The sequence below is a fragment of the Sinocyclocheilus grahami genome, unplaced genomic scaffold (assembly GCF_001515645.1).
Source record: "Sinocyclocheilus grahami isolate Dianchi unplaced genomic scaffold, SAMN03320097.WGS_v1.1 scaffold526.1, whole genome shotgun sequence".
NCBI classification, from domain to species: domain Eukaryota; kingdom Metazoa; phylum Chordata; class Actinopteri; order Cypriniformes; family Cyprinidae; genus Sinocyclocheilus; species Sinocyclocheilus grahami.
Genome location: NW_015505705.1, coordinates 910,518 through 934,365, shown reverse-complemented (window position 1 = coordinate 934,365; position 23,848 = coordinate 910,518). Strand labels below are relative to the sequence as shown.

Here is a 23,848-nt window from a genome sequence, read left to right as displayed (position 1 = left end):
GTTTTTCAGAGGCGGCGGGGCGGGGGGTGGGGGGGGGGGGGGGGGGATTTCTGTTTACACACTACTGGCATAACTCCAATTGGTTGAATCTGTTCTGTGTAAACATTACTTTATGGATGGTTACATCACTTTTTTTTTTTTTTTTTTTAAACAAAAACCCAAGCGAAATTAACTTTGATTAGTCATATCGTGATTTGAAAAACTAGATACAATTTTAGTTTGCACCGTAAAAGGACTTTATCACACCAGTCCCATCCTAACACATGCAATGTATGTGCTACAGTTACTACTATTAAAACTCTGTGATAGTTTGTTACTGCTAATTGTTTTTTTTTTTTTTACAAACAGAGGGACAAAACATCATTTAAAGGGGTTACTGCCGTCATTATAGAACTTAAGTTGTATTTAACCCAGAACATCAGTTTAAACACTTGAAAACCATTCTGCACAATACTAAACATTTACACGTAACACTAATCCACTAAATCTGACAGACACAGAGTGTTATAAAACAGAGCCCATGAACTGTTATGTAATGCTGATTAAGTATCACACACAAAAAGAAAACGCACTCAAGCTCACCAGTTGCAGCATGTCATAGATGGACTCTGAGGAGCGTTTGGAGCTCCTGTGTCTCCACAGCACAGACATTCTGCCCCTTAAATGCCACATATGTCACACCAATGCGACCCATAATAAAACCACAGGAAGCGCCTCCACCTCATCTTTATGCACAAAACTTGTCACTACCCGACCGTGAGAGAACCGAGCTACTCTGACCAGAAACAGATACGCCGAGTGGGTCTTCACTATGAACTCTACATTCCACTATAGCTTCCCTGTCCACACAGCCTCCTCCCTCCTTTCCTAGAATTTCTCCCTACATTTCTGCTCGTCTGAGCTGGTTTCTAGCCAGATGGATGGAATGGGGTTCTGACAGCTGTGGTGTAGTAAACACACACAGAGAGAGAGAGAGAGAACAAGAGCAAGAGAGAATAATAATAATCATCATCATCATCATCTTGTCGGCAACAGGATGAGGAGAACAGAAGGGGAGGGGGACACTGGGACAGCCACAAGCATCACATTATACCACAGCTGGGAAAAGCACAGCTCTCAGGTGAAAACGTCAAAATGCCGAGAACAAGGCGACAGGTGTGGCACAATGTTTGTCTATGATGAAAGTGTGGAAAATAATGACCTTAGACATAGATGCTCTTGTCAGAACTGTAGTGCAGCAGTTAGTGCACAGGTTTTTGTTATGTTAAGCTGAGGTGCTCATACAGGTAATACAGGTTCGAGCCTGGCTTCCAGCATGTCCTAAATTACTCCAGTTTTTCCTTAGTAATTTCCTATCATAGCTGCTCAAAAATAAAATTATGAGCTCACCAGTGTCATATTTCATGTTAATATTATAATATTTAAATTAGTTATATATATATATATATATATATATAAAAACACCATTAAAATATGAATATCAAGACAATGATATTATATATATATATAAAAAAAACTTTACAATAATAAAAATCATAAATATATATAATAATTTATATATAAATATAATTTATTATATCAATAAAGAAATATATTGTACATCAGTTTGATTCATGTGTCAGTTTTAGTGATTTTAGTACTTCCACTTATTTTTTTTTCTTCCATTTTAGTTTAATTTGTTTATACATTAAGTTTACGCATCTCATCAATGCATAGACTCACAGAAGACAGGAAGAGTAATGTTTCCTTCCATGGAAAGCAATAAAATGCCCTTATCAGGCTCTCAAACTGACTTCACAAATTAAACGGGGCTCAATTTCTTAAAGGAGCTTTCACTTTCAAAACTGTCTGGAACTACATCCATGGTTATCATCTCCGCATTTGAACAAGAGGGTGGCTAACCACACTGATCCACTCAAGACTGGAAAAGTCTACAAAAGCATCCTTTTTATTTTATAAATTGCATCGTGCAAAATGCAAGTGAATAAAAAAAATAAAAATAAAAAAACCATGGGCACGAGCAAGCAAGCAAACGTTTCAGCACATTGCTATCTTCAGCGCTGTAGACTTTCCCAGTCTTGAGTGGATCAGTGCGTGGTTAGCCACCTTCTTGTTCATTTTCAAGTATCATCCTGGCTCTACGCACCTGCAGTACAAGTACCAATTGCTTCCTGTTTGGAGCACTACAACTTTCTCAAGTTTAACATCTCTGCATTAAAATTTTTAAATTGAAATTTAAAAAATATTTTCACACATTTAACATGCATGCTACTAAGGCTCATGGGCTCAAATATGAAAGTACAGCTCTGCTTAAAGCGGAACAACGTTGGTTTTGCATGCCAAAGTTGAAGAACTTTTCAATTTTTTCCTCTTTCCAAAACTCACCTTACACACAAGCTTAACGGCTTTGAAGCACCTCTGAGCATTTACGACTGGAAAAACATGCAAATCCATAAATTTCTCGGGAGATTTCATGGGATGCATGTCGTAACAAGCATAAAGCTATACATCATGTGCATTCTCAAACCAATCACGATTAAAAGAATCCTGTAGTACAAACCCTCTCTTTTCTCTACACACACACACAGAGCTAAGCCAGGCTGATGTGAAAAGTCAATATTTAGACCGTTAACAGCCCAAATCCATGAACATGCATTCGTATTTCTTTTTTCATTCGTATAACTCCAGGGAAGAACTGCTCGGTTGGTTGCATTGTAAATAAGTCTGGAGACTGGCAGGGGAAGAAGTTTTAGGGTTTAGCAGGATGTTGCAACACCCTCTGAGAGATACATGCAGTCATCATCAAGCCTGGAAAAATAATGAAGTCCTCCTGTCCTTTGTCTTCTAGGTTGTCTGCTTCCTCCGGCGGGTTTCTCCATAATTTATCAGCGTTAAGCGATTCAAATCGATGTGCATAATCAAGCAATTAGAATGCAGAACTAATTAAAGTCATCATCCCCCTCTCTCTCACTCGTCTCAAAGCAAGGAAAGAAAACATAAGTGACGTGAGATAATAACGATAACCAGCCGTGTGATTAATATGGGAAGACAGAATGAGAGAAAATTAATCTCATAAATTATGCCCAGCTGAATCAGCTTCTTTATGTCTGTCATTGTGTCAAACCACATACAAATACACATTTCAAGAACAAAAGACAGTTTACAGAACAATAGACAGTACAGTACAGACCGTACAAGAAAAAGCTTTCAGGTGTGCTTTAAAGAACTCAAATACTGAATAGACGAGAGAAAGTGTTTAAATTTTGCAGCGATATGAGAGAACCAAGGAAGGAAGGAAGGAAGGAATACATAAATTCCATTTTCCTTTGTAGGGTTAATGATCTTTTCGGGACTTTAAAGCAGCATTTTTTTTAATGAAAGGATGAGAATTTCAATAAAATCCATTTAAAATACACAGGCTTTTTTTTTTTGATACGGTATAAATGCAATCCAATAACTGGCCTTAAATACTTAATATTTGTTTTTAAAATTTACATTTTTATAGTGCCTGTGACAAAATGTATAATGTGGATCAGCTGATTTAAATCTCACAGTTAGTTATAATTTGTATGCGTTTGATTCACTGAAAGATCCAATTAATTCCTTTGGGAACTGAACTACACTGGTTGTGCTTTATGCTTTTGATTCTGAAAAAAGCTCATAAGATTCATTCGTTCAGGAATTGGGATACACAGATTTCACAGAGGTTTTTGATTCACTTTAAAAGAAAACTCATAAGAGTCATTTGTTTTGGAATATACAAGTTGAGCGGTGTATTTGATTAACTGGAAAAAAAGGGTTAAAAAAAGTAATTCAGTAATCAGACTGTACTGGTTGCACTGTATGATTTGAGTCACATTTACAGAACCGACTTGGAGTCATTAGTTTGGGATTCGGACAACACTAGTTTCACTTGAAAGAACTTGCTCATTAGAGTAGTTAATTTAGAAATCGGGCATAAATATTGAAATATTGGATGCATTGTATGTTTTTGACTCTCTAAACAGAATTGGCTTACTTGTTCAGGAATCAGACTATTTTAGTACGGTGTTTCTTTTGTATCGGAGTGTGCATGAACTGTTAACGAACCGAGCGAGAAACAGTGCCCCGGTTTGACTGTCCAAAAAGTTAATATGTACTGTATATACCAACTCATTCAGCAACATGACACATGGATGGGACAGAGGGGAACGGGACAAGACAAACATGCATGCTCTGACAGAATGTGGTGTTTTGTGGGTGAATTATTAGTGCTAAATGTGTTCCTGCAACAGATGGTGTGCTGGAGAACAGGCCAGAGAGACTGTGGCCGGCTGGGAGCGTTGGTGTGACAGACAAGGGCACAGAGAGAAAGACACCGATAAAAAAAAAAAAAAATAAAAAAAACATACAAAGACAAAAGAGGCCAAAAAAAGGAGGCTAGACATCAGGTCAGTAAACAGTTCAACAGAGAGCGAGCAAACAGGCTATAGAAGGGAAAAGTGTGGACTGTCATGAAAGAGACAAATCAATCTCGAGACTGACTTTATAACATTTACACTGAGGAAAAAAACAAAAAAACACTTGCGGTGTGGAGTGGAAGTTGCAAAGTGTGTGTTTGTAGTACAAATCCAAACGTCTGAGACCACATTGAAAACCTGGGATTCAAAATACAGTTTAAACCTGGAAATAAACTGAAAGCTTGAAGATTTTGAAAAATGCAAAGAAATGTGATTAAAAGAGCAAAATTATTAGGAAATAATCAAGGTTATAACTATTCTAGATCACTTACAAAAAATTGCTGAAATGGATCATGTGACTGTACAAACAGTCAGATACTTGTCTACTGAAGTACAAGATGCTCTTTGGGTCATTTTCAAATCATGCCGAGTCACATGATCAAGTTTTAAAACTTGTGGAGTTCATGCAGCTCGAGTGCTGCTGTCATTTAAAGCAAACATTTCAGCTCAATTTGTTCTGCTGATAAAATAATGTAATGATATTAAACTAAAGTTACAATAAAAATAAGATTTTTGTAGGGTTTTTTTATTTTTTATGTAAAAGTGGGTGCAGCCATTTGTAACTAGAACGTGCGAGGCATTTTGACTGTATAAAATCACTCAGTTATGCTGCCTGATATTGATGAACTGGTATTTGGCATTATATAAATCTACATTTATCGTAATCAAACACACCGATGTGTAGCTCAAATATTTTTACCGTTTACTGCACTTTGTAATTGTCCTAATCATTTACCAATAGAAGCACTGAATCAATTCTCGAGCATGTACAGAAAACAGCTTACTTCCATGTTGTGAAATAAAGTGGATGGGAGCACATTCACTAGTGGTCTCAGACTTTTGGATCCTTCAGTATATGCATGAGTGTGTGTTGACAGGTTTTATTATGCAAGTGGTTACACGGTCATCAATGATCTTGACCTTCATCAAGCAGACTACTGTATGTCATCACTACCCTCTGTGTGAGAGTATGAGTGTGTGTACGTGTGAAGAACCGCAAGGCAAGAAAACTGGTCTTCCCATCTGCTGTCGTCTCTGAACGCAGCCTTAAAATCAAAGGTCACTTAAAATCACATGACACAAAGCTCTTAACCAGCCATCTGATTTCTGTCAGCCTCTGACCCCACGACACCCTTCATCTCAGAAAATAAAGAGTCTATATTTTACCCACCTCAAATAAAAGCAGAGGACACCAGATGCAAGAACAACACTAAAAGCCCCAGCTACAAAATAAACTAGGATGTCAAGCTCTGTAAATCAAAACCATAAGCTCAATTCAGCCAGACAGAGTGTTGACAGTTCAAGCAGATAATTTTTTGATGGATCTTCATAGCAGGTGGTCTCTAACCTTGTGTGCTGAGCCCGTTTCATCCTCTAGGCTGTCAGCAGGGCTCTCAGCCATTAGGCTTACCCTGTCGTCGCCTGTGACATCAGGGCTGTGCAGCACCAGGACAAGACTTTCATCCAGGATGTCCTCTAGAGGGAGCAATGGAGACAGACAGGGACTGGATGAGCTACAGCAGTGGTTCCCAACCCTGGTCCTGGAGGCACCCCAACACTGCACATTTTGCATGTCTCCTTTCTCTGACACGCCAGTTTCAGGTCTTGGAGTCTCTACTAATGAGCTGATGACCTGAATCAAGCGTGTTTGATTAAGGAGACATGCAAAACTTGCAGTGTTGGGGTGCCTCCAGGACCAGGGTTGGGAACCACTGAGCTACAGGACTGTACAAGACACGAGCTTCACAAGTTAAGAACCGAGATATATATATATACACACACTGTATATGTATATACATGTATATATATATTTTTTTTAATTAATATAAAATAATTATATTAAAACATTATAAATGTATAATATTTGTATAAATAATAATTTTATTCAGCAAGGATGCATTAAATTGATTAAAACTGACAGTAAATACATTTATAATATTACAAATGATTTCTGTTTTAAGAGAAAGATTCCTGAAAAAAAGTAACACCGTTTCCACAACAAATACTAAGCAGCACAACTGTTTTCAAGACTGATAATATGATGTTTTGCACACCAGATCAGCATATTAGAATGATTTCTGAAGGGTCATGTGACACTGACGCAAAGTTATCATCAATAACTTAAAGAAAAAACATTAAAATGTTTATTACTTGAAATAAATATTAACTGAAACAAAATAAAAATAACTATAATATCTAAAGCTACATGAACTGAAACTTAATAAAAATGATAAAGACATTAAAAAAAAGACAAGCACACAAGCAATTTACGAAAACAGGAAATTAAAACATTTATTCAAAATATTAACAAAAAAAAACTATAATAGCCAATCAATTATACAAAAATAACATTACACTGAAGACTGGAGTAATGGCTGCTGAAAATTCAGCTTTGCCATGACAGGAATAAATTTCATATTAAAATATAAAATAATTACTTTAAATTGTAATAATATTTCAAAACTGTTTTTACAGCATTTTTTATCATAAACCCAGCCTTAATGAACATGAGACATCTTTCAAAAATATTAAATATTTTACAGACTCCAAACCTTTGAACTGTAGTGTATCTCTAGAATTACTGCATGTTGATATAATCAACTTCTAGATTTTCATAAAAATCATGATTTTAATGATTTCTGAATCTCAAACTATGAAACAAAATTATTTGAAAGGTGGAGCAATCTCCCTTCTACTAGCAGCACCAAATAAAACTGATGACAATAAAATATGCAAATATATGAAAAAAAGAAGAGAGCGGTGATGAAGTTTACCCTGACTCTGGGAGAAGATGTCAGTGCAGACGTCCTGCGCCCCGTCCGATCGGTGGGGAGGCATCTGGCACAGCTGGTGAGGATCGGTAGCAGACAGTGTGCTGACAGTCAGGGTGAGAGAGGGCAAAGAAAACGCAGTCTGCATGTCAGCTAGCTCCAACACACTCGCCAGCTTACTGTTCAATTTCAGAATCTCATCACCTGCTCGCAGACCTGAACACACACAATGTTGAACAAAAGCTCAAATCAAGTTTGTAACCCCAAAATATAATTACATCACTTAAACACACAGTCAACATACAAAAGTTTCTCAAGATCTTGTTTTCTTGCAGAAGTACAACTCTTTATGCTGTCAGAGGTTAATTATTAATACATAAAGTAAATTACTTATATAACCACATTAAATTATAAAATTATTATTGCCTTACTATTCACATGTTTAAAAGTAGATTTGTTGTGTATGTTGTACATGATGAGAACAAAGAAAGACCCTAATCTGCTCCTCCCCCAACCACCTGACTCCCTCTCTCTTAATTATCAATAAAAGATCAGCTGCTCAATTAGCCTCCAATAGCTCAGTTAATGCTCATTAGGTGAGACTGCCAGTTTAATTGATTACTGATGCCCATGTTCCTGCAGGGACTAAATATTTCTCTCTGTTCCTGAGCTTTTATGAATGCTGTATGGGTTTACACACATGCATGCACGCGCGCACACACACACACTGCCTGAAGTGTGACCCAGTTTTACATGAAGCAAAATGTCGGCTGTAATAAAGCTTTTTTATTGGATGGCTCGGCTCGGCTCTGCCCCCGGCCATAGAGTGATGATGAATGTTGGGGTGATGTCATCAACAAGCGCCCCCAGTGCTGTGCGTCCAAACCGTCCTGAATTTGAGTATTTCCTCCAGCAAATTTTGACCGTGTGTATTTCACACACACTCGTTTCATTCAGTTTGGACAGCACATGGTCTTAATGAGCCAATGCTTTGTTGGGGCATATTCTTCTCCGCCCCCAAAAAATTGCTTCTCGAACTGTCCACTTGGGTTTGTATCCATCTACCTTACTATTCATCCAGACAAGCCTTTTCTTGTACACTGGCACTTTTGCAAGGCCTTCTGGGTAGAATTACTAACAATTTTGAAACAAAACCCTGCTGAAAAAAAGTCTTAAACCAGCCTGGTCTCCCAGACCAGCTGTCCGCACAGCTAAACTAGCTAAAGACCAGTTTGGTCAGGCTGGAAGCCAGCTAAGAACTGCATTAGTCTAATTTAAATGTTGTTGTTTTTTTGCAGCAGGGAAAGTCTATGCAGATTGTGTACTGTACATTCAAGTTTATACTCTGGGGTTTAGCACAAATCCCTAACCCTTAGTATGAGCAATAATAATAATAGCGATGCTTATCTTAGCAAGCACCGCTAATTAAAATACTCTGATACTGAACAACTAGACTTACTGGAACAGAGAGAATCTGAAACCGTTCTGAAGGCTGCTCTTAATGAACGCATTCGCTTGGCACAGATATCACTGGCAGTGCGTAATAGTTTTAATTTGCTCCTCTTGGTAATCCTGTGCTCATGTGAAAGCTTTTTAAATGATTTTCCTCCAGTCCGGTGGAGATTTGGGTCAGTCCTCGCAGTTGTTCAGACTCCTGCATATTCCCCTGCTAATTTCGCAGCAGTTTTACAGACTACTGCAAGTGAGGCATAAGGTTTTGATTTGAAGAGCTGCCAAATAGAGGCAGTAAAGTAATATAGGAACTTTTTTGTAAGGCATTTACACACCACCATTTTCAAAATGGTGAAACAGCATTTTGGGGGCTTGAAAATGAAAACTTTTGAAAATTTTACCATTATCATCTCTGTGTAAATTACAAGAACGAGAGTGTGGGATTGTTTTGACAAGTTGTCGTCTGTACGTGAAACGTCAAAAACACAAAGGAAAAGTTTCCATTTTTAGTACATCGGTGTTGTGTAAACAATACCCTAAGAAATTAGTTTTTTCAAAAGTTGCTTGACTTTAAATTATGACAAGCTAAAGTTTCAAAGTATCTTCCCTAACACTGTATATAACTGAGCTGTATAAGAACTGCTATCTGCTGAGTTCCATCACACACCTTTGGCAAATGCCAGACCTCCAGCTTTCACATCAGTGATATGAAGCTGTTGGCCTCCGTCCTCCTCTACTACTGCCACTGAGAAACCTGGAGAAGAGAGAAAGAGTCATAAATAACTGAAAAAAGAAACAAAGAACAGGAAAAAATCAGATATAAACTGAACAGCATTGTTACCGTAGCCTATGGCACAGGACTCATCTCTGTCAAACTGGAGGACTTTGGTTCTCTTGGCACAAATTTCGATTTCTTTGTAGAGCTGAAAAAAGGAAGAGAGAGACTTATATTGATTGCACTCTATGGACGTACAGTTCATTTACAGTATGACTTCAGAAAGAGCTCACATACATCATGGAAAATGTCTTAGTCTGCTGAAATTTATGGCATAGGTATACAGTATACGCTAAATAAAAAAAGCTAATTCTCAAGAGAGCCTGAGACAAAACTGGGGCTTTGATCATTTCAGGGAGAGTAAAAGTTAGAGAAAGTCAAGTCTCTACAGAGAGAAAAAGAAAAGATGAGAGGAGACATGGAAAACACAAAGACTCTCTGTCATCTTAGAAGAACGACCATGAAAAAAAAAACAGCAAAGTAAATTAGCTTTGGAGGTTGCATAGTCAGAGGTGGTTTTCCCCAGACTCCACACACACACACACACACACACACACACACACACACACACACAGCTTAGGGGATAGAAGAACTATTCAGAGTACATTATGCAGTACATGCATCTTCTACATAATTCATAAAATGCAGCAGGCTCCTCAACACTGTCTGAGAGTTTAGACTCGCTTTAACCTATATCGCAGTCAGAACTCAAAACTTTTAAACTATATGTGGCCCATTGCAGAGCCCGTCACAGTCTAATAAATTCACCCCACACTGCGACTGTGACCGCTAAACGCTCTTAGCTGTCCAGGACATGTGTGGACACTGACAGGCTCTTTTTGTTGAACTCACCAGGTCACAGAGGTCCTCCTCAGGCTTGGGGACGTACAATTGCACTTGATTGTCAATGAGGAACTTCAGCTGTATATAGTGCTTGGAAAGTTCTAGTCTGTGAGCCTGTAAAAAAAACATTATATGTATGTACAGTATATTATTGCTCAGAGTTATTATAGTTAACTAAAACCTTAAATAAACATTTTAGTTACATGAAATAAAATAAACAACTGAAATAAAATATAATATTTAAAAAAATTATGCATTGTGGTTATAGATGCTTTCTTTGCTAAAAGATGCCGGGAAATGAAATGAAATGATATTATATTTTATTTAGTACTAAACTCTATACCATACTCTATATGTATTTTTGATTGGCTGACTGTACATTATCCCACTTACAAGAGGGTTACTTCCTAAATAAATAAAAAAGTAATAAAATATTAATTTGAAGTGAATTATAAGACATGAAGCTAGTCAGATATACAGTACAGTTTAATAGTCATTATACAAAAATATTTGACTACAGAATGCTGCAGTTGACTAACCAGAATAAAGTATTCCAGAGAGCTGTAAAAAGAAGAGATTAATGAATAAGGAATTCTAAATAAATATCGAGAGACTATTAACATTCAGCAATAAACCTCAGCATTTAATCTGTTGAAGTTACTTACGACCGTCTTAAAATGCATGTGTCCATGACAAAGGATGTTAACTTTACGTTTGCCAGTGTGCGAATTGGTTAATATTTTATTTCAGGACTTGACAGAAAACCATTTCTGGGATTTAGTGCAGCCACTTTGCAGGTTAATTTATTTATAATTCTTTATGTTTCATGCTACGCTGCAGGCTATCTAAAAAGATGCATGTAGATGAATCATAAATATGACACCGGACAGTGATTGCTCCACTGGCATTCAAATGTGAACAGGACGTGAGTGTGTGTTCTCTACACAAATGCTTGTGGACATATTTACGAGAACTGTGGATAAGAGCATTCTAGAACACCCTGCAGTGATAGCAGCTGAGAACGGACAAGGAAAGAGGCCTAGAGCTACTACAGCAGAATGATAACAGGAAGATAACCACAAGAAGAAATAATCCACTGACACTTTAGTAGTTTGCCTTGAGAAATAGTAAGTTCTAGCACTTTCTCAACCTTAAAAGATGGGAGGGTGAGTTTCGTGTTTTCAGGAAATGAGTTACATGAGATGTTAGCCATGGACAAATCATAAGATTACTCTGCTTTTATGATATTGACGTGATGTAGGCATTAAATATCCTGTTCATTGTTGCTAGTGGGCTGCAAGATGACAGCATAGTGAAACTGGGATCTTGTTTGCTAAAGAAACACATGGCACAGCTGACGTATTTGTTGCTAATGCCTCAGGACAAAAGATGACACATGCAAGGAGACAAACAACCACCAGTCAATAGGTTTCAGATGACCATTATATCATGGTTCACAAACAAACGTGTAAACTACTTTTTCTGTATTCATATATAATATTACTTATATTGCTATGAATAAACTAAAATAATGTTATGTTATATTTTTTGGGGGAAACTTGTTGTTCAATATGAAACTATGATTGGAATTATGTTAGCTGAAAGCAAAATGGACAATATTATTATATTGGACAATGATACCTGCCTCTGGGAACTTCAGTTTGACAGGATTTAAACAGTCACATGGAAATGTATTTGATTTGAATAGTTTTGTTTGCAAGAACACACAACATTTACCTTGCACAGTGCCTCCAGGGCCTCCATGGTCGTCTCCCCCGGCTGTATGATAGCCAACACAGGCCGATCATCAGGTAAAGAGACCCAGGATGGTGTGAGATAGTCGGGGACCCAAACTTCACTGTCCGTCTTGTGTTGGGTGAGACTTTTCACCAAACCCTCTTGGTTCTTCTGTTAAAAGAAATAAAGAAACAAGCTATTTAGGAAGGTGTTTAATGCCAGCATGAAATGGTATTCACAATGCATTTAACTTACTGTATGTAATGCAATGTATTTCTGAGCAAAAATATTTTGTGATGTACTGCTATGCAAACTATACCAAGACCAATAATTATTTTAAAATAAATATAAAAAACAACATTAGATATCAGTATGTATTATATATATATATATATATACTGTATATTATATTACTATATATAATATTTTATGGCCTTTTTTACATATCAGACCGATACCAATATATCACGCACATCTGGAATTATATTTTACATTTTTATACTTATATTTTACTATTTTCTTATTGCTTATTTTACTCTGATATGAGATAATAATTTTACTGCTGATATATTGTGAGACCTTAAAAATACAGAATGGAACCTGATTTCATCCATCAGAAATTGCTTGGATTGATTGCTTAACATTAGCAATTAGCCAGGAAAATCAAAGAAAACAAAAACTATTTTTTGTTTTATCACTACTAAAGAAGCATGCACAATAAAACCAGGATTGTGCATCAAGAAAGAAAATAGGGTAAATTTCACGTTGCCTTTCAAATGAAACCTAAAATATGTGAGAAAAGTGAACACCACAATAAGATATCACACAAACCTCTGAATGCAGATTTACAAAGGTGGCGGTTTTCTGGTTATATTTGCACAAATCGGCCTTATCACACTTAAGCTGAGCTGTCTGGATCGATGCAGCAGACAATGTGATGATATCTAATCTGAGACTAATTAGCTTGGCATCCAAGCACAGCAATGTGCAAGCTCCCCACAATACTCAGCGCCCCTATCTGACAACAGCGCTGTTGGATGTCATGGCGGGTGATCGATGAGCTGACGTGTACCGGCAGGGATGTTCATTGTGGGTTTTTCGAGGGCTCTTGGGTCTGTCAGCGGGTCTGGCCAGCTGTCAGTGACGGCATGCTGCCTGGCTCAGATAGCTTATCCCACACTATCGGGTGACAGCCTAGCACCCTCCCCTTCCCCTCAACAATCTGCCCGCAGAGTAGCTTTGATGGTGGTCCCCCATCATGGAGAGACAGCAAGCCCACACATGGTGAAGGAGAGCGGGAAATGGGTCAGAGGGACTTAAACACACTCACATACTGGCAAACACATGCAGAAAATACATTAAACACTCCAACATTCTGTTACTCATTCAACTCACACGCGCACACGCTCCCCTCCCAAAACACCCGCCATCTGCCTCCTCTCCTGGCTGTTAATGGACGTGCCGGGTGGGAGAGGAGCCCAGGCCTCCCGCCGCTTCTCCCCGAGGCCCTACATCCCAGCTTGGGAGTCTTAACTCTCTCTAGCTTCTTTCCAGCTCCCTTTGGGAGTTCCACACAGCCCTAACATCTCGGTTCTTATGCGTTCTGCCTCTGACACCATTCTCTTTGACAGTTTTAATTATGCAAAGCATTCTGGGAAGTGTTAGTGTCCTCCTCACCAGTGTCTCCTTTGCAGTGTCCTCAAACATGTGCTCGAGATTCCTCTTAACTGACTCTTCACCATCTACAAACACCTGAGGTTAAGACAAAAACTTCAGTTGGGACCCACCATAAATGAAGGTATTTGAATGCACTTACAGCACATACAAAATAACTATTACAAATTGTATGAAAAATAAACAGTGATTCATTCTGTTGAACACATGTAATATGTAATGTCGTAGATTGTAGCAGATGTCTAGCAGATGTGAACCTGGTTGATGCTGGGTCTGCCTTTGGTTTTCTTTTTCGAGGTAGTGTCCAGACCCCACAGAGAGGAGAAACGGCTCTTTCGTTTACTGGAGGAACGAGACAGGGCCTGGTTACGCCTCCGAATTCCCCCATCCGTCCTCGCTGCCACCTGTCCAACACAAATATGCATACAGAAAGTCAATAAACATCTAAGAGAGTTTCAAGCACATGTGATGATAATTTTAAACCATTTGGCATTTGTCATAGAGGAAATCTTTAAAGGGATAGTTCACTTACTTTAAAGGGACAGTTCACTCAAAAATTCAAATTAATGGAAAAGTGCAGCACAAACATTGTTCAAAACATCTCCTTTTGGATTTGTCTGGCTTTGGAACAATGTGAGAACAAGTAAATTACAATAATTTTCATTTCTGGGTGAACACTCACTTTAAATATTTCACCAATCCCATGATTGTACAGCAAACACTAATATTAAACATTTAAGTGACACACGATATATAGATTTATTGAAGACTATATGGCCTAAGGGTCATTCACACCAAGGATAACAATACAGTTTTAATAATTGTGACCCTGGACCACAAAACCAGTCATAAGGGTAAATTTTTTTAAATTGAGATTTATACATCCTCTGAATAAATAAGCTTTCCATTGATGTATGGTTTGTTAGGATAGGACAATATTTGGCCGAGATACAACTATTTGAAAATCTGAAATCTAAAAAAGATCTAAATACAGAGAAAATCGCCTTTAAAGTTATCCAAATTAAGTTCTTAGCAATGCATATTACCAATAAAAAATTAAGTTTTTATATATTTACAGTAGGAAATTTACAAAATATCTTCATGGAACATCATCTTTACTTAATACCCTAATGATTTTTGGCATAAAAGAAAAATCGATAATTTGGACACATACAATGTTTTTTTGGCTATTGCTACAAATATACCCAAAGCGACTTAAGACTGGTTTTGTGGTCCAGGGTCAAAATTGTTCTAATTCCATGAGAAGACATCCACACCACAACTATAATGATAATGACACAGAAGAACAATATCGTCGGACATAACTGCAGCTCGCATTGGTGTGGACGCTAATATAATTATAGTTATTGTTCTTGATGTGAACAGGCCTTTATTCCGCCTGGAGGTTTTAGCCTTCATTGATTACAAATGGCCTCAGTGACACTGTGACAAAAGATCAGGAAAGAGAGGGGGAAAAACATCCCTTTGCCTTTAGGTTTCAAATAACGATCGGTGATGTGAAAAATTCTGACACCATGTCAGAAGCAGTACACATAAACTGACATGGTGTGGAAATGTTCTGTTCACACACCCCAACATGAAACCACACTCACATTTCTGGGATAATAAACATTAGTGTCACAGAAGTCATTAAGGATTTCCTCAGTAATCAGACTGCATGGAGGAGTTTCCATAGACATAAAACCTTAGCAGTTTAGGGGACATCTGCGGTACAGTGTTTAAGTACAAAACTCTGTGGCTTGTTTCATATTTTTAAAGAGAGAAGAAACGAGAAAGGAACATTTATGAAGACATTTAAGGTTTAAGGTAGTGGTTAGTGATGATGCTTTTAGAAACACAAATTAAGTGGCAAAATAGCTCAAAGAAAATTTAGGGAAGACAGTTATTGATCTACCGCTTGAGTGCCGTTTACGAAAAATGCTCCCTTTTTCACTACTTAAAACGTCACTGATTTTCCGTCAATCTTGGTTTAGTTTTCTAGGAACTCAATGAATTACGCAATTAAATGGGAGCTGTATTTCCACGCATCACTGTGACTCTGCTGAGGTGACAGTTGCAGTCCACCGGCTGCATGTTACGCCATTCAGTCCGTTCTCTGCTGAACCACAGGAATGACAAAAACACGATTGTGACAGCATGTTTTGTTATGCAGTTTCTGTTAGGACTCAGGCCAAGAACAGGCTGGCAGGCAGCTCAGAGCTTCCCGGGTTCTTGCGGAGTGGATTAAAATGAAATGGGTATTAACAAACATGCTTCAGACCTTATCTAAACAATTAAATTTTTTCCTATACTTCTATTTCTGTATATAGTACATTATTCAAATTTTTTTTTTAATTAAAATATATATATTTTTTATTATTATATTAGTTTTATATTACATCCCTACTGTGTTATTCCTATGTATGTCTACACTATCATGTATGTCTGCACTATGTTTGTACTTTCTTCTACACTGGAAGCTCCTGTCGTCAAGTCAAATTCCTCGTGTGTGTAAACATACTTGGTAATAAAGCTCTTCTGATTCTGATTCTGATTCTGAGTGTGAATGAAAGTAAGTGTAAATGTGCGAAACAGAGAGAAATAGGGAATAATGCAATGATACTGAGCGTTTTGAGAGTGTGGATGTTTGTAAATATATGTGTCCTACCAGGGCATGGAAGGATGATACTGAAAAAATGCCAAGACGACCCATGGACAGTTTGGTGGGGCGGGAAGCAACGGCGAGTAGGCGTTTTGGATTTGGAAGCTCGCCGCCCTGCAGGCTGGACAGGTAACAGCGATACCGGAACAAGTCCATATGAAACTGCTCCAAATTCTGCTCCCAGAGGAATATCTGAACAAAAAGAAAGAACGATTTCAATTCTTCTGCTTTGTCAGTATTTTAACATGCTCTGCACTTATTGTTTGGCCCTTGAGCTGCTGACTATTAGACTGTGGGCAGTGTTTTTAATACGGTTTTGTTTACTGGAGGAGAATGCTGGGATAAATCATTAGTCAGCAGGCCTCCTCCAAACCAGCATGACCTGAGTCTATTTAGAGACCATGGAGGAGTAAGCCCACCTCCACATAAACAGACAAGTACATTACATAAACAATAAGTGAACAAAAACATATTTACACTTATCTTTTATGTAAGATCAATCAAATCACGTCAGTTAGAGATTAAACAGACATAGTCAAATACACAGTAGCATCAGACATACAAAAACAGTTACTGTATGTCAGAAACACCAAATCTGTGAGTCAGTTAACTGTATAATTGACGTGTCCTAATAAACAAATTAAACAATTATTGAATGATCATTTCTGCAGGGCGTGTTAATAGGTCAAGTTTAATAGATTAAAATTCCTAAGGCGAAGCTTGCTTTATTTATTTATTTATTTTTTATGAATTGACTCATCCAATGGCTTTGTTTTTTGGGTGGAAATATCTGTCCAACCAGTGGTACCTAAACCTACTTCTAGACGACACCGACTCTCCAATAATGAGCACAATTTAATATCCTCCAAAAATAAGAAATGCATACGCGGCAAGTCCATACCTGCTCTAGGATAGTCTTCCTCTTCTTCCCATCAGTGATGGCAGAGAGCTGCATTTCGCCCATCTTCTTCATTTTCTCATCCATGTCGATCTTTTGTTCAAGCTTCTTGATCTCAGAGCGCAGCAATCGTACCGTGTCTTCATGGTGGTGCTGACGGGCGACGGCCGCGGCGCAGGCTGAGTGGATGGCGGTTATCCAGTTTTCCAGCTCCGTTTGACCTGATGTCTAAAACGAAGTGAACAAGAACATTATTTCTTATCATTATAGGATGCCCAATGGCATTTCAGCTACAATGGGTAAAACTTAAGGCACAGTATCTAAAACTTGGCACTCCATATATATATATATATATATATATATATATATATATATATATATATATATATATATATATAGTGGGTACGGAAAGTATTCAGACCCCCTTACATTTTTCACTCTTTGTTATATTGCAGCCATTTGCTAAAATCATTTAAGTTATTTTTTTTCCTCATTAATGTACACACAGCACCCCATATTGACAGAAAAACACAGAATTGTTGACATTTTTGCAGATTTATTAAAAAAGACAAACTGAAATATCACATGGTCCTAAGTATTCAGATCCTTTGCTGTGACACTCATATATTATAACTCAGGTGCTTTTCAGACAGAAATTCAGAATGATACAGTGGACCATGACCATTGATGTGGGACAATTCTATATCAACTCTTTTCAGGTTGTCATAAATGTATGGACAAAAGCATTACCAAAGTCTACAAATGCTACCCTGAAGAATTCAAGTTCATAAGAGTAAGTGGAATCACATTAATAATAATCTTTCGAAATTCAAAATGTCTTACCTGGAAGAGGAAGGCATCTCCGAGTGCATTGCTCAGACAAAACACAAAGTCTTTCTTGGGATGTTCTGGGACAGCCTGGACCATGCTGTTCTCCACCCAGACTGCATGTTTGTGGATGCTGTTGTGGTCAATTCCTGAACGTCCATCCGTTTCGTAGAAAAACAGAGTGCATCCTGGGAGGATAAAGTGAGAAGGAAGTTCAGAAAATACGGAACTGTAAATGTAAAACAAGTCTCAGGATTCGATTAATCAACACAAATAAATTAATGAAGGTTTTCATGACACAAAAAAAGATGATGAGCTGGCTAAAGGAGGCTGGAAAGTGCAGTAATAATTATTATAGAGTTATATCTACTGCATTAGTTGTAATAGACAGCACAAGGTTTGAATAACCTGGTTATGTTCCTGACACAAATGATGATCTGTAATGTCTCAGATGCTATTTTGTGTTCTTTTTACATTAACATTTGCGGCAAGAAATGGCCCAGAGCATGAAATTAGATTGTGATTGAATAGTCATTGCAAGGTTACTAACATCAAACAGCCTGAATCAAAAGCTCAGAGTTAGAAAATAAATGTATTAGGGTTTGGTGGGATTACCCTGATGTGAAATAGCAGGTGCATGATATTTTGTAACTGGTGCGGGGTCAAGGAGTTGCAAAATATCAGATCAAGTAAAATGCATTGCATTGTGGGATGGAATACCCAGTGAAGTGTGCTTTGCTGTATACTGCCCATTTGATCAAATGTAAGAGGTCATTCAGGTAAATGATGCACAATATACACATTATATCCACCTTTTCCCTGAGTAACAGGCAAGAGTTTTGCATTCAGGAAAAAGGTGGATAGAGCAGAAATAGTAAGAGTAGCAATATGCTATTCCAAATATAGCTTCAGTCTCACCTTTGAGTGACACCCAGTACTGTTTCCATTTCCTCTTTGCTGCTGGCTCCACCCTCTTATTCTTTTTGTGCACCAGGAAGTTCTTCACAGCCAGCATGCCGGCCTTCCGCACAGTGCCCTGCACCATGCTAAGCAGAATGTCTGAGGGGTAAATGGAGCTTAGCGTTCCACTGCTCCTCTCATCGCTAGTTGCCGAACCGGCCTCCTCGAGGCATTCCCGTGTCTGTCGGGAGTTCAAGTCCAGCTCCTGACGGAAGTTCTCGTATACACCTTGATCTCCACCCGGTTGACGTTCACGGTCTCCTCCACCTCCGCTGCTACTGCCACTGTCGCTTCCCGCGAAGATGCTTCCGCTAGCAGTAGAGTAGACGGAGAAGGACGCAGACATGGTCTTGCAACGGCGTGAGGAATGCTCGACTTCAGCTGCACCACCGTCAATACCGCTGTCTCCATACTCACTGCCCTCACCGGCCGTGATATCCTTCATCCAAACAGAACAGGTTACTAGAGACAAAAGATGTCACTCCCTCTACAGGTACAGCCCATCATATGGGACACCCTCCAAACAAGAATTCCTTTTCCGAATTTCACCCCAAACAATAGTTTGACATTTCATAAAAATTTTAATAGAAACTAACTTCCATTGAGCTGCTAAATGACTCTTCTTTCTTTCCCCTTTTGACAGATACAAAGAAAGAGACTAATCTGTGCTTGTTCCCAACTTGTTTACCTGTACATGAAAGAGGAACAGAAAGAGGAAGACATGCTAAGGAGAAAGTGCAGCTTCCCTTTGCCAACACAGAAACACTAAAGTTCCTCGCAGGTAGATCATGGGAAATATCATGTTTCAAAAACACTCAAGAGCTCTGAGCAGGTGTCCAAAGTAGCTGTCAAAGGCATGAGCATGGCTTAGGGAACATTTGAAGTGTCCCCCGAGACCTTTCAAAGTCGGAAGCTCTTTGACAACCAAAGACAGTTCAGATCACATCAAATATGCACAAACGTGAAAATTAAAAGCTATCTGAATTTGGTTTTAAAGACCCTAGAGAGTTTTATTTTTCACATTGTATTAGAGCTAAAAGTAGAGGAGACTTGAAATTATAAAAGATTTTCCTCAGAGAATCCCATAAGGTAACTGCTCTTTATCCATTTATTGGTCAACTACTTTAAACTACCCACTAGGTTCTATAATAAATGTACGACACTAGAGAAGTTTAGAAGCTCGGAAATAGGCAAGGTGGTCAAAAACATTCATAACAGTCTGGAGACACTGAAGATAATAATGATCTTTATTTTCAGAGGATGTGGAAAGACCCTGTGTCAGAGGTATAACTCACATGTGTTGTTTGTGCACGCCGTCCCTGCATACGTGAGCAGATGGTAGTCTGGTGATTGGACAGTCCTTCCGACAGGCAGTGAGAACGACGACAAGGAAGAGTGTATGCTCCATATCCGTTCCCTTCCTCCTCCGCAGGAGACAAGATCTCACCGTTCATTACGCCCCCCTCCGTCCTCTCAGGATTGTGACCGTTATAGAGATGGTGGGAGCCACGAAGAGGAGGTAGTCTCTGTGTGCAAAGTTCGTCTAAAGAGTTGGCTCTCTCTCCTGAGTGAGACTCAAGTGTCCGCGGGCTGGAGGTGCGATGGCGTCCTCCACAGTTAGTGAAGCTTTTGTCTTCATTCTCATTTGTCCCTATAATCTCTTCTGTGCTTGTCAGATGCTCTTGGCTTAGATCCGACAGGGAAAACTCCATGGAATCCTCTCTCCACATATCAGCAGATTTGGAGCGCTTCTTCTTGAAACTGCCACCTTCCTGAGGACCATCTCTGGTCCTCTGCAGATATGTGTCCTCACCTGTGAAAAGTCCTTCATAATCACAACCGTCAGCCACCACTGTGTCCATTTCCACTCCATCTTCAGAACCTGGTGTGGTGGTTGGATCCCCCATGTTGTCGTGGAAGGACATCGGCCGCAAGTTCATGGCCTTCCGGTCCACCCAAATGGTACCCCCATAGCCCTCCAAAACATTCTTATTGAAAGGTTCTAGGCCATTTTCACTCAGGGATTGTGGGATGGAAGGGGTGCTGCTGGATTTTGTGCTGGTCTCAGAGTTGCGGTATTCAGCCTTGCTGGATGAGGTGTGACGTGATCGTCGAGACTGCTTGTTAGAGATGCGAAGAGATCGGGTCATATGCTTTCGTGAGAGGTGGCCCTGCCCCTCACCATAGTAGGCGTGGTCTCCATTTTGGCTCTCTATGTTTCCCATGGTTTAACTTCTATGGAAGACACAACATGGGTTAGATATATAACATGCCTACACAGATGAAGATGCACCAATTACTAGCAAGATGTCTGTACATGCCTGTGTGACATTTCAAAGACAGATTTGCACGTTTTTGGGGCTCTCAAACCTGACTGCCCAGTAAACACCACATTCTTCCAAAGATGCTTTCTAGAGACCTTTGTAGCTCCAAAGCAGTTCCTCCCTGCTGAGTCCATGCAAGGGGTTAAATGTTAAGAATTTTTACAGCGCAGTAAAAGAAAGCAACAGAATAAAAGAGGATGTACCCACAGAAGTGAAATTCAGTCTCACCATCTCTAAAAGTGAGAGCTGAATAGCATGTGACCAGAGCATGATGCCAGAAATATCTCTGACGCACACAAAGACACAAAGCGAGAGAGTGAGCGAAGGAGTGAGATGTGAAACCTCAGATGATTTTTACAATGACCTCCATTAGAGAGTTCACCATTTGTGTATCTCAGCTAACCTCTTGAAATTTTTGGAACGGTTCAATTAGAGTAAAATTCAGACAAATTAGTCATAAGAAAGAAACAGGAATTAATTATAGAAATCCATAGTGTACCGTTTCTAGAATTATTTTTATTAAATCACTTTGGCATCTAAAAAAAATATTTGTAGGGGAATAGTCATGAGAGATATTTGCTCTGTTCTACAACTTAAAGAAGCAGCATTTTAAGGCATCATAGGCACACTCCCGACATTAAGGCTGTCCCAGAAGGTAAGTTAATCATCTTGCCTTATAATTGCTCTTGATATCTTGTTTGCACAACCAATAACAGCCAATCCCATAATGTTCTCGTTCTAATTCCCATTGTGATAAGCTTTAGGGAAAACTGAATTCCAGACACTGGGCTAGGTACTAGGTAAATACTTGATTCAGTTATCTTTTATCCAGTTTATGTTACTGAAAATATTGATTGAATTGCATAATTTTGCCCAATATTTATGAGTGCTTTGAATTTCTTGCAATTTACAGTATCATATCGCTAACTTAGCAACATGCTAATGAGCTTTGTTGAACTCAATCGCTGAAATCGGCAGCAAGGCAGCTCACTAGGTTTTGAGCTGCCTCAAAAACATGATTCTATCATTTTAGTACATGACATCATGTATATAAGATCGGCAGTAGTACCTGAGGCAGAACCAGTGGATCAGATGCATTTCCAGACAGCCATATTCTTATTTATTGACCTCATGGTCCTGATCAGCTCTATGGCAGTTTTCCCTGAAAAAGAAGCATAACACAAATTTTAAACAAAGGAACAGAAAAAGATTAAGTCTAGAGACAAGGATAGTTGTTCATTAGACATTTAAGAGGTTTTGGGTTTCCAAGTATGAGATGGCTGGATTACAAGACACATATGAAAACATGACAGCTAACCTGTTCCAAGGTGTGGTCACAAAAATGTGCACAACACTTATACAGCAATACTTCTCACACCCTCACTGCTGCACAAGAGGAAGAATTTTCGTCTCAGTTCCTTAAGAAGCCAACAATACAGTAATTATGGCAGAAGATCAAGGGTACCCAGCAGTAGGCTTAAAGCTGAACCCAGTTATATGTTCTTCAATGCCAATCTGACCTAATTTCTTCTAATCCAGAGAGAAGAGCAGAGAGAAAGTCTCATCTTCATACTGCAGCAGGTATAAATATGGGAAGATAGTTCAGACTACACACTCCAAGTGCACTTTATGGATTAGCCTCAGAATGACACGGTCACTGTGCCAGTAACCAGGAGACAGAAATAGAGGAAGAGAATAGGGAAAAAGAAGAGAAAGAATTTCTAGTGGTGATACCACATTGGATTAGTTTAAATTTGTATAGACGGACATATTCAAGACATATCTAGAGACTTGAGGTAAGCTCTTTTGACTTGGACTAGTATGCAACCACATTAGTGACACTCTAGCATTGTGGCGACAAGTTTACATGTAAAAAAAACCTCACAAATCTAGTTTTTATTGTAATGTTCTTGTTGTGTACCTGTTTGTTGTTTCTTACTGCCACAGGGTTTTTGATTCAAACAGTGTAACAGAAGCGTGTGTGCATGTGTTTGGATCACATCCAGCTTCAGCAGTAAGGGTCAACAAGACCTTAAGGCCAATAACGTGAGAGATAGAGACCCATCTGATGATCTCTATTCTCAGGACGACAGCCGGCTGTTTGTTTGTGTACATGAGAGCTGCAGCGGTAGAAAAACTCAGTACTGCACTGCAGTAAGTCTACTCAACCTTGCTGTAGAGTTACATAAACTAGAGTAGACCCCATTCTTCCACTGAACTTCACTTGTTTTCGCAGCTCTGGCCTTCCCCTCCCTGCTCCACCTTCTGATCAATGCCTCCTCCTTCATACTACTACCATTAGATTTGTCCTCCACATAATATTAAGCTTTTATATCAGCAATTCCAGTGTGATGTTCACTGGGGTGGAATAGAGGACCAAACTTTGCTGTGAAAAAAGCATCTTCCGTCGTGAAGGAAAGTTAAT

General features: G+C 38.8%; 1 protein-coding gene across 1 annotated transcript in view; it reads right to left on the bottom strand.

Annotated features, from left to right (window-relative positions):
• Positions 1–23,848, bottom strand: part of LOC107555129 (T-lymphoma invasion and metastasis-inducing protein 1-like) — a 51,147-nt gene that overhangs the window by 8,375 nt on the left and 18,924 nt on the right. Inside the window, exons 2-15 of the mRNA XM_016237829.1 lie at positions 22,493–22,585; positions 20,395–21,334; positions 19,058–19,538; positions 18,155–18,327; positions 17,315–17,539; positions 16,420–16,605; positions 14,009–14,155; positions 13,755–13,829; positions 12,078–12,248; positions 10,350–10,454; positions 9,564–9,645; positions 9,390–9,476; positions 7,274–7,486; positions 5,848–5,975 (exon numbers count right to left, since the gene is read on the bottom strand). Coding sequence (XP_016093315.1) covers positions 5,848–5,975; positions 7,274–7,486; positions 9,390–9,476; positions 9,564–9,645; positions 10,350–10,454; positions 12,078–12,248; positions 13,755–13,829; positions 14,009–14,155; positions 16,420–16,605; positions 17,315–17,539; positions 18,155–18,327; positions 19,058–19,538; positions 20,395–21,324 — 3,003 coding nt within the window. The 5' untranslated portion in view covers positions 21,325–21,334; positions 22,493–22,585. The remainder of the gene's footprint in view (positions 1–5,847; positions 5,976–7,273; positions 7,487–9,389; positions 9,477–9,563; positions 9,646–10,349; positions 10,455–12,077; positions 12,249–13,754; positions 13,830–14,008; positions 14,156–16,419; positions 16,606–17,314; positions 17,540–18,154; positions 18,328–19,057; positions 19,539–20,394; positions 21,335–22,492; positions 22,586–23,848) is intronic.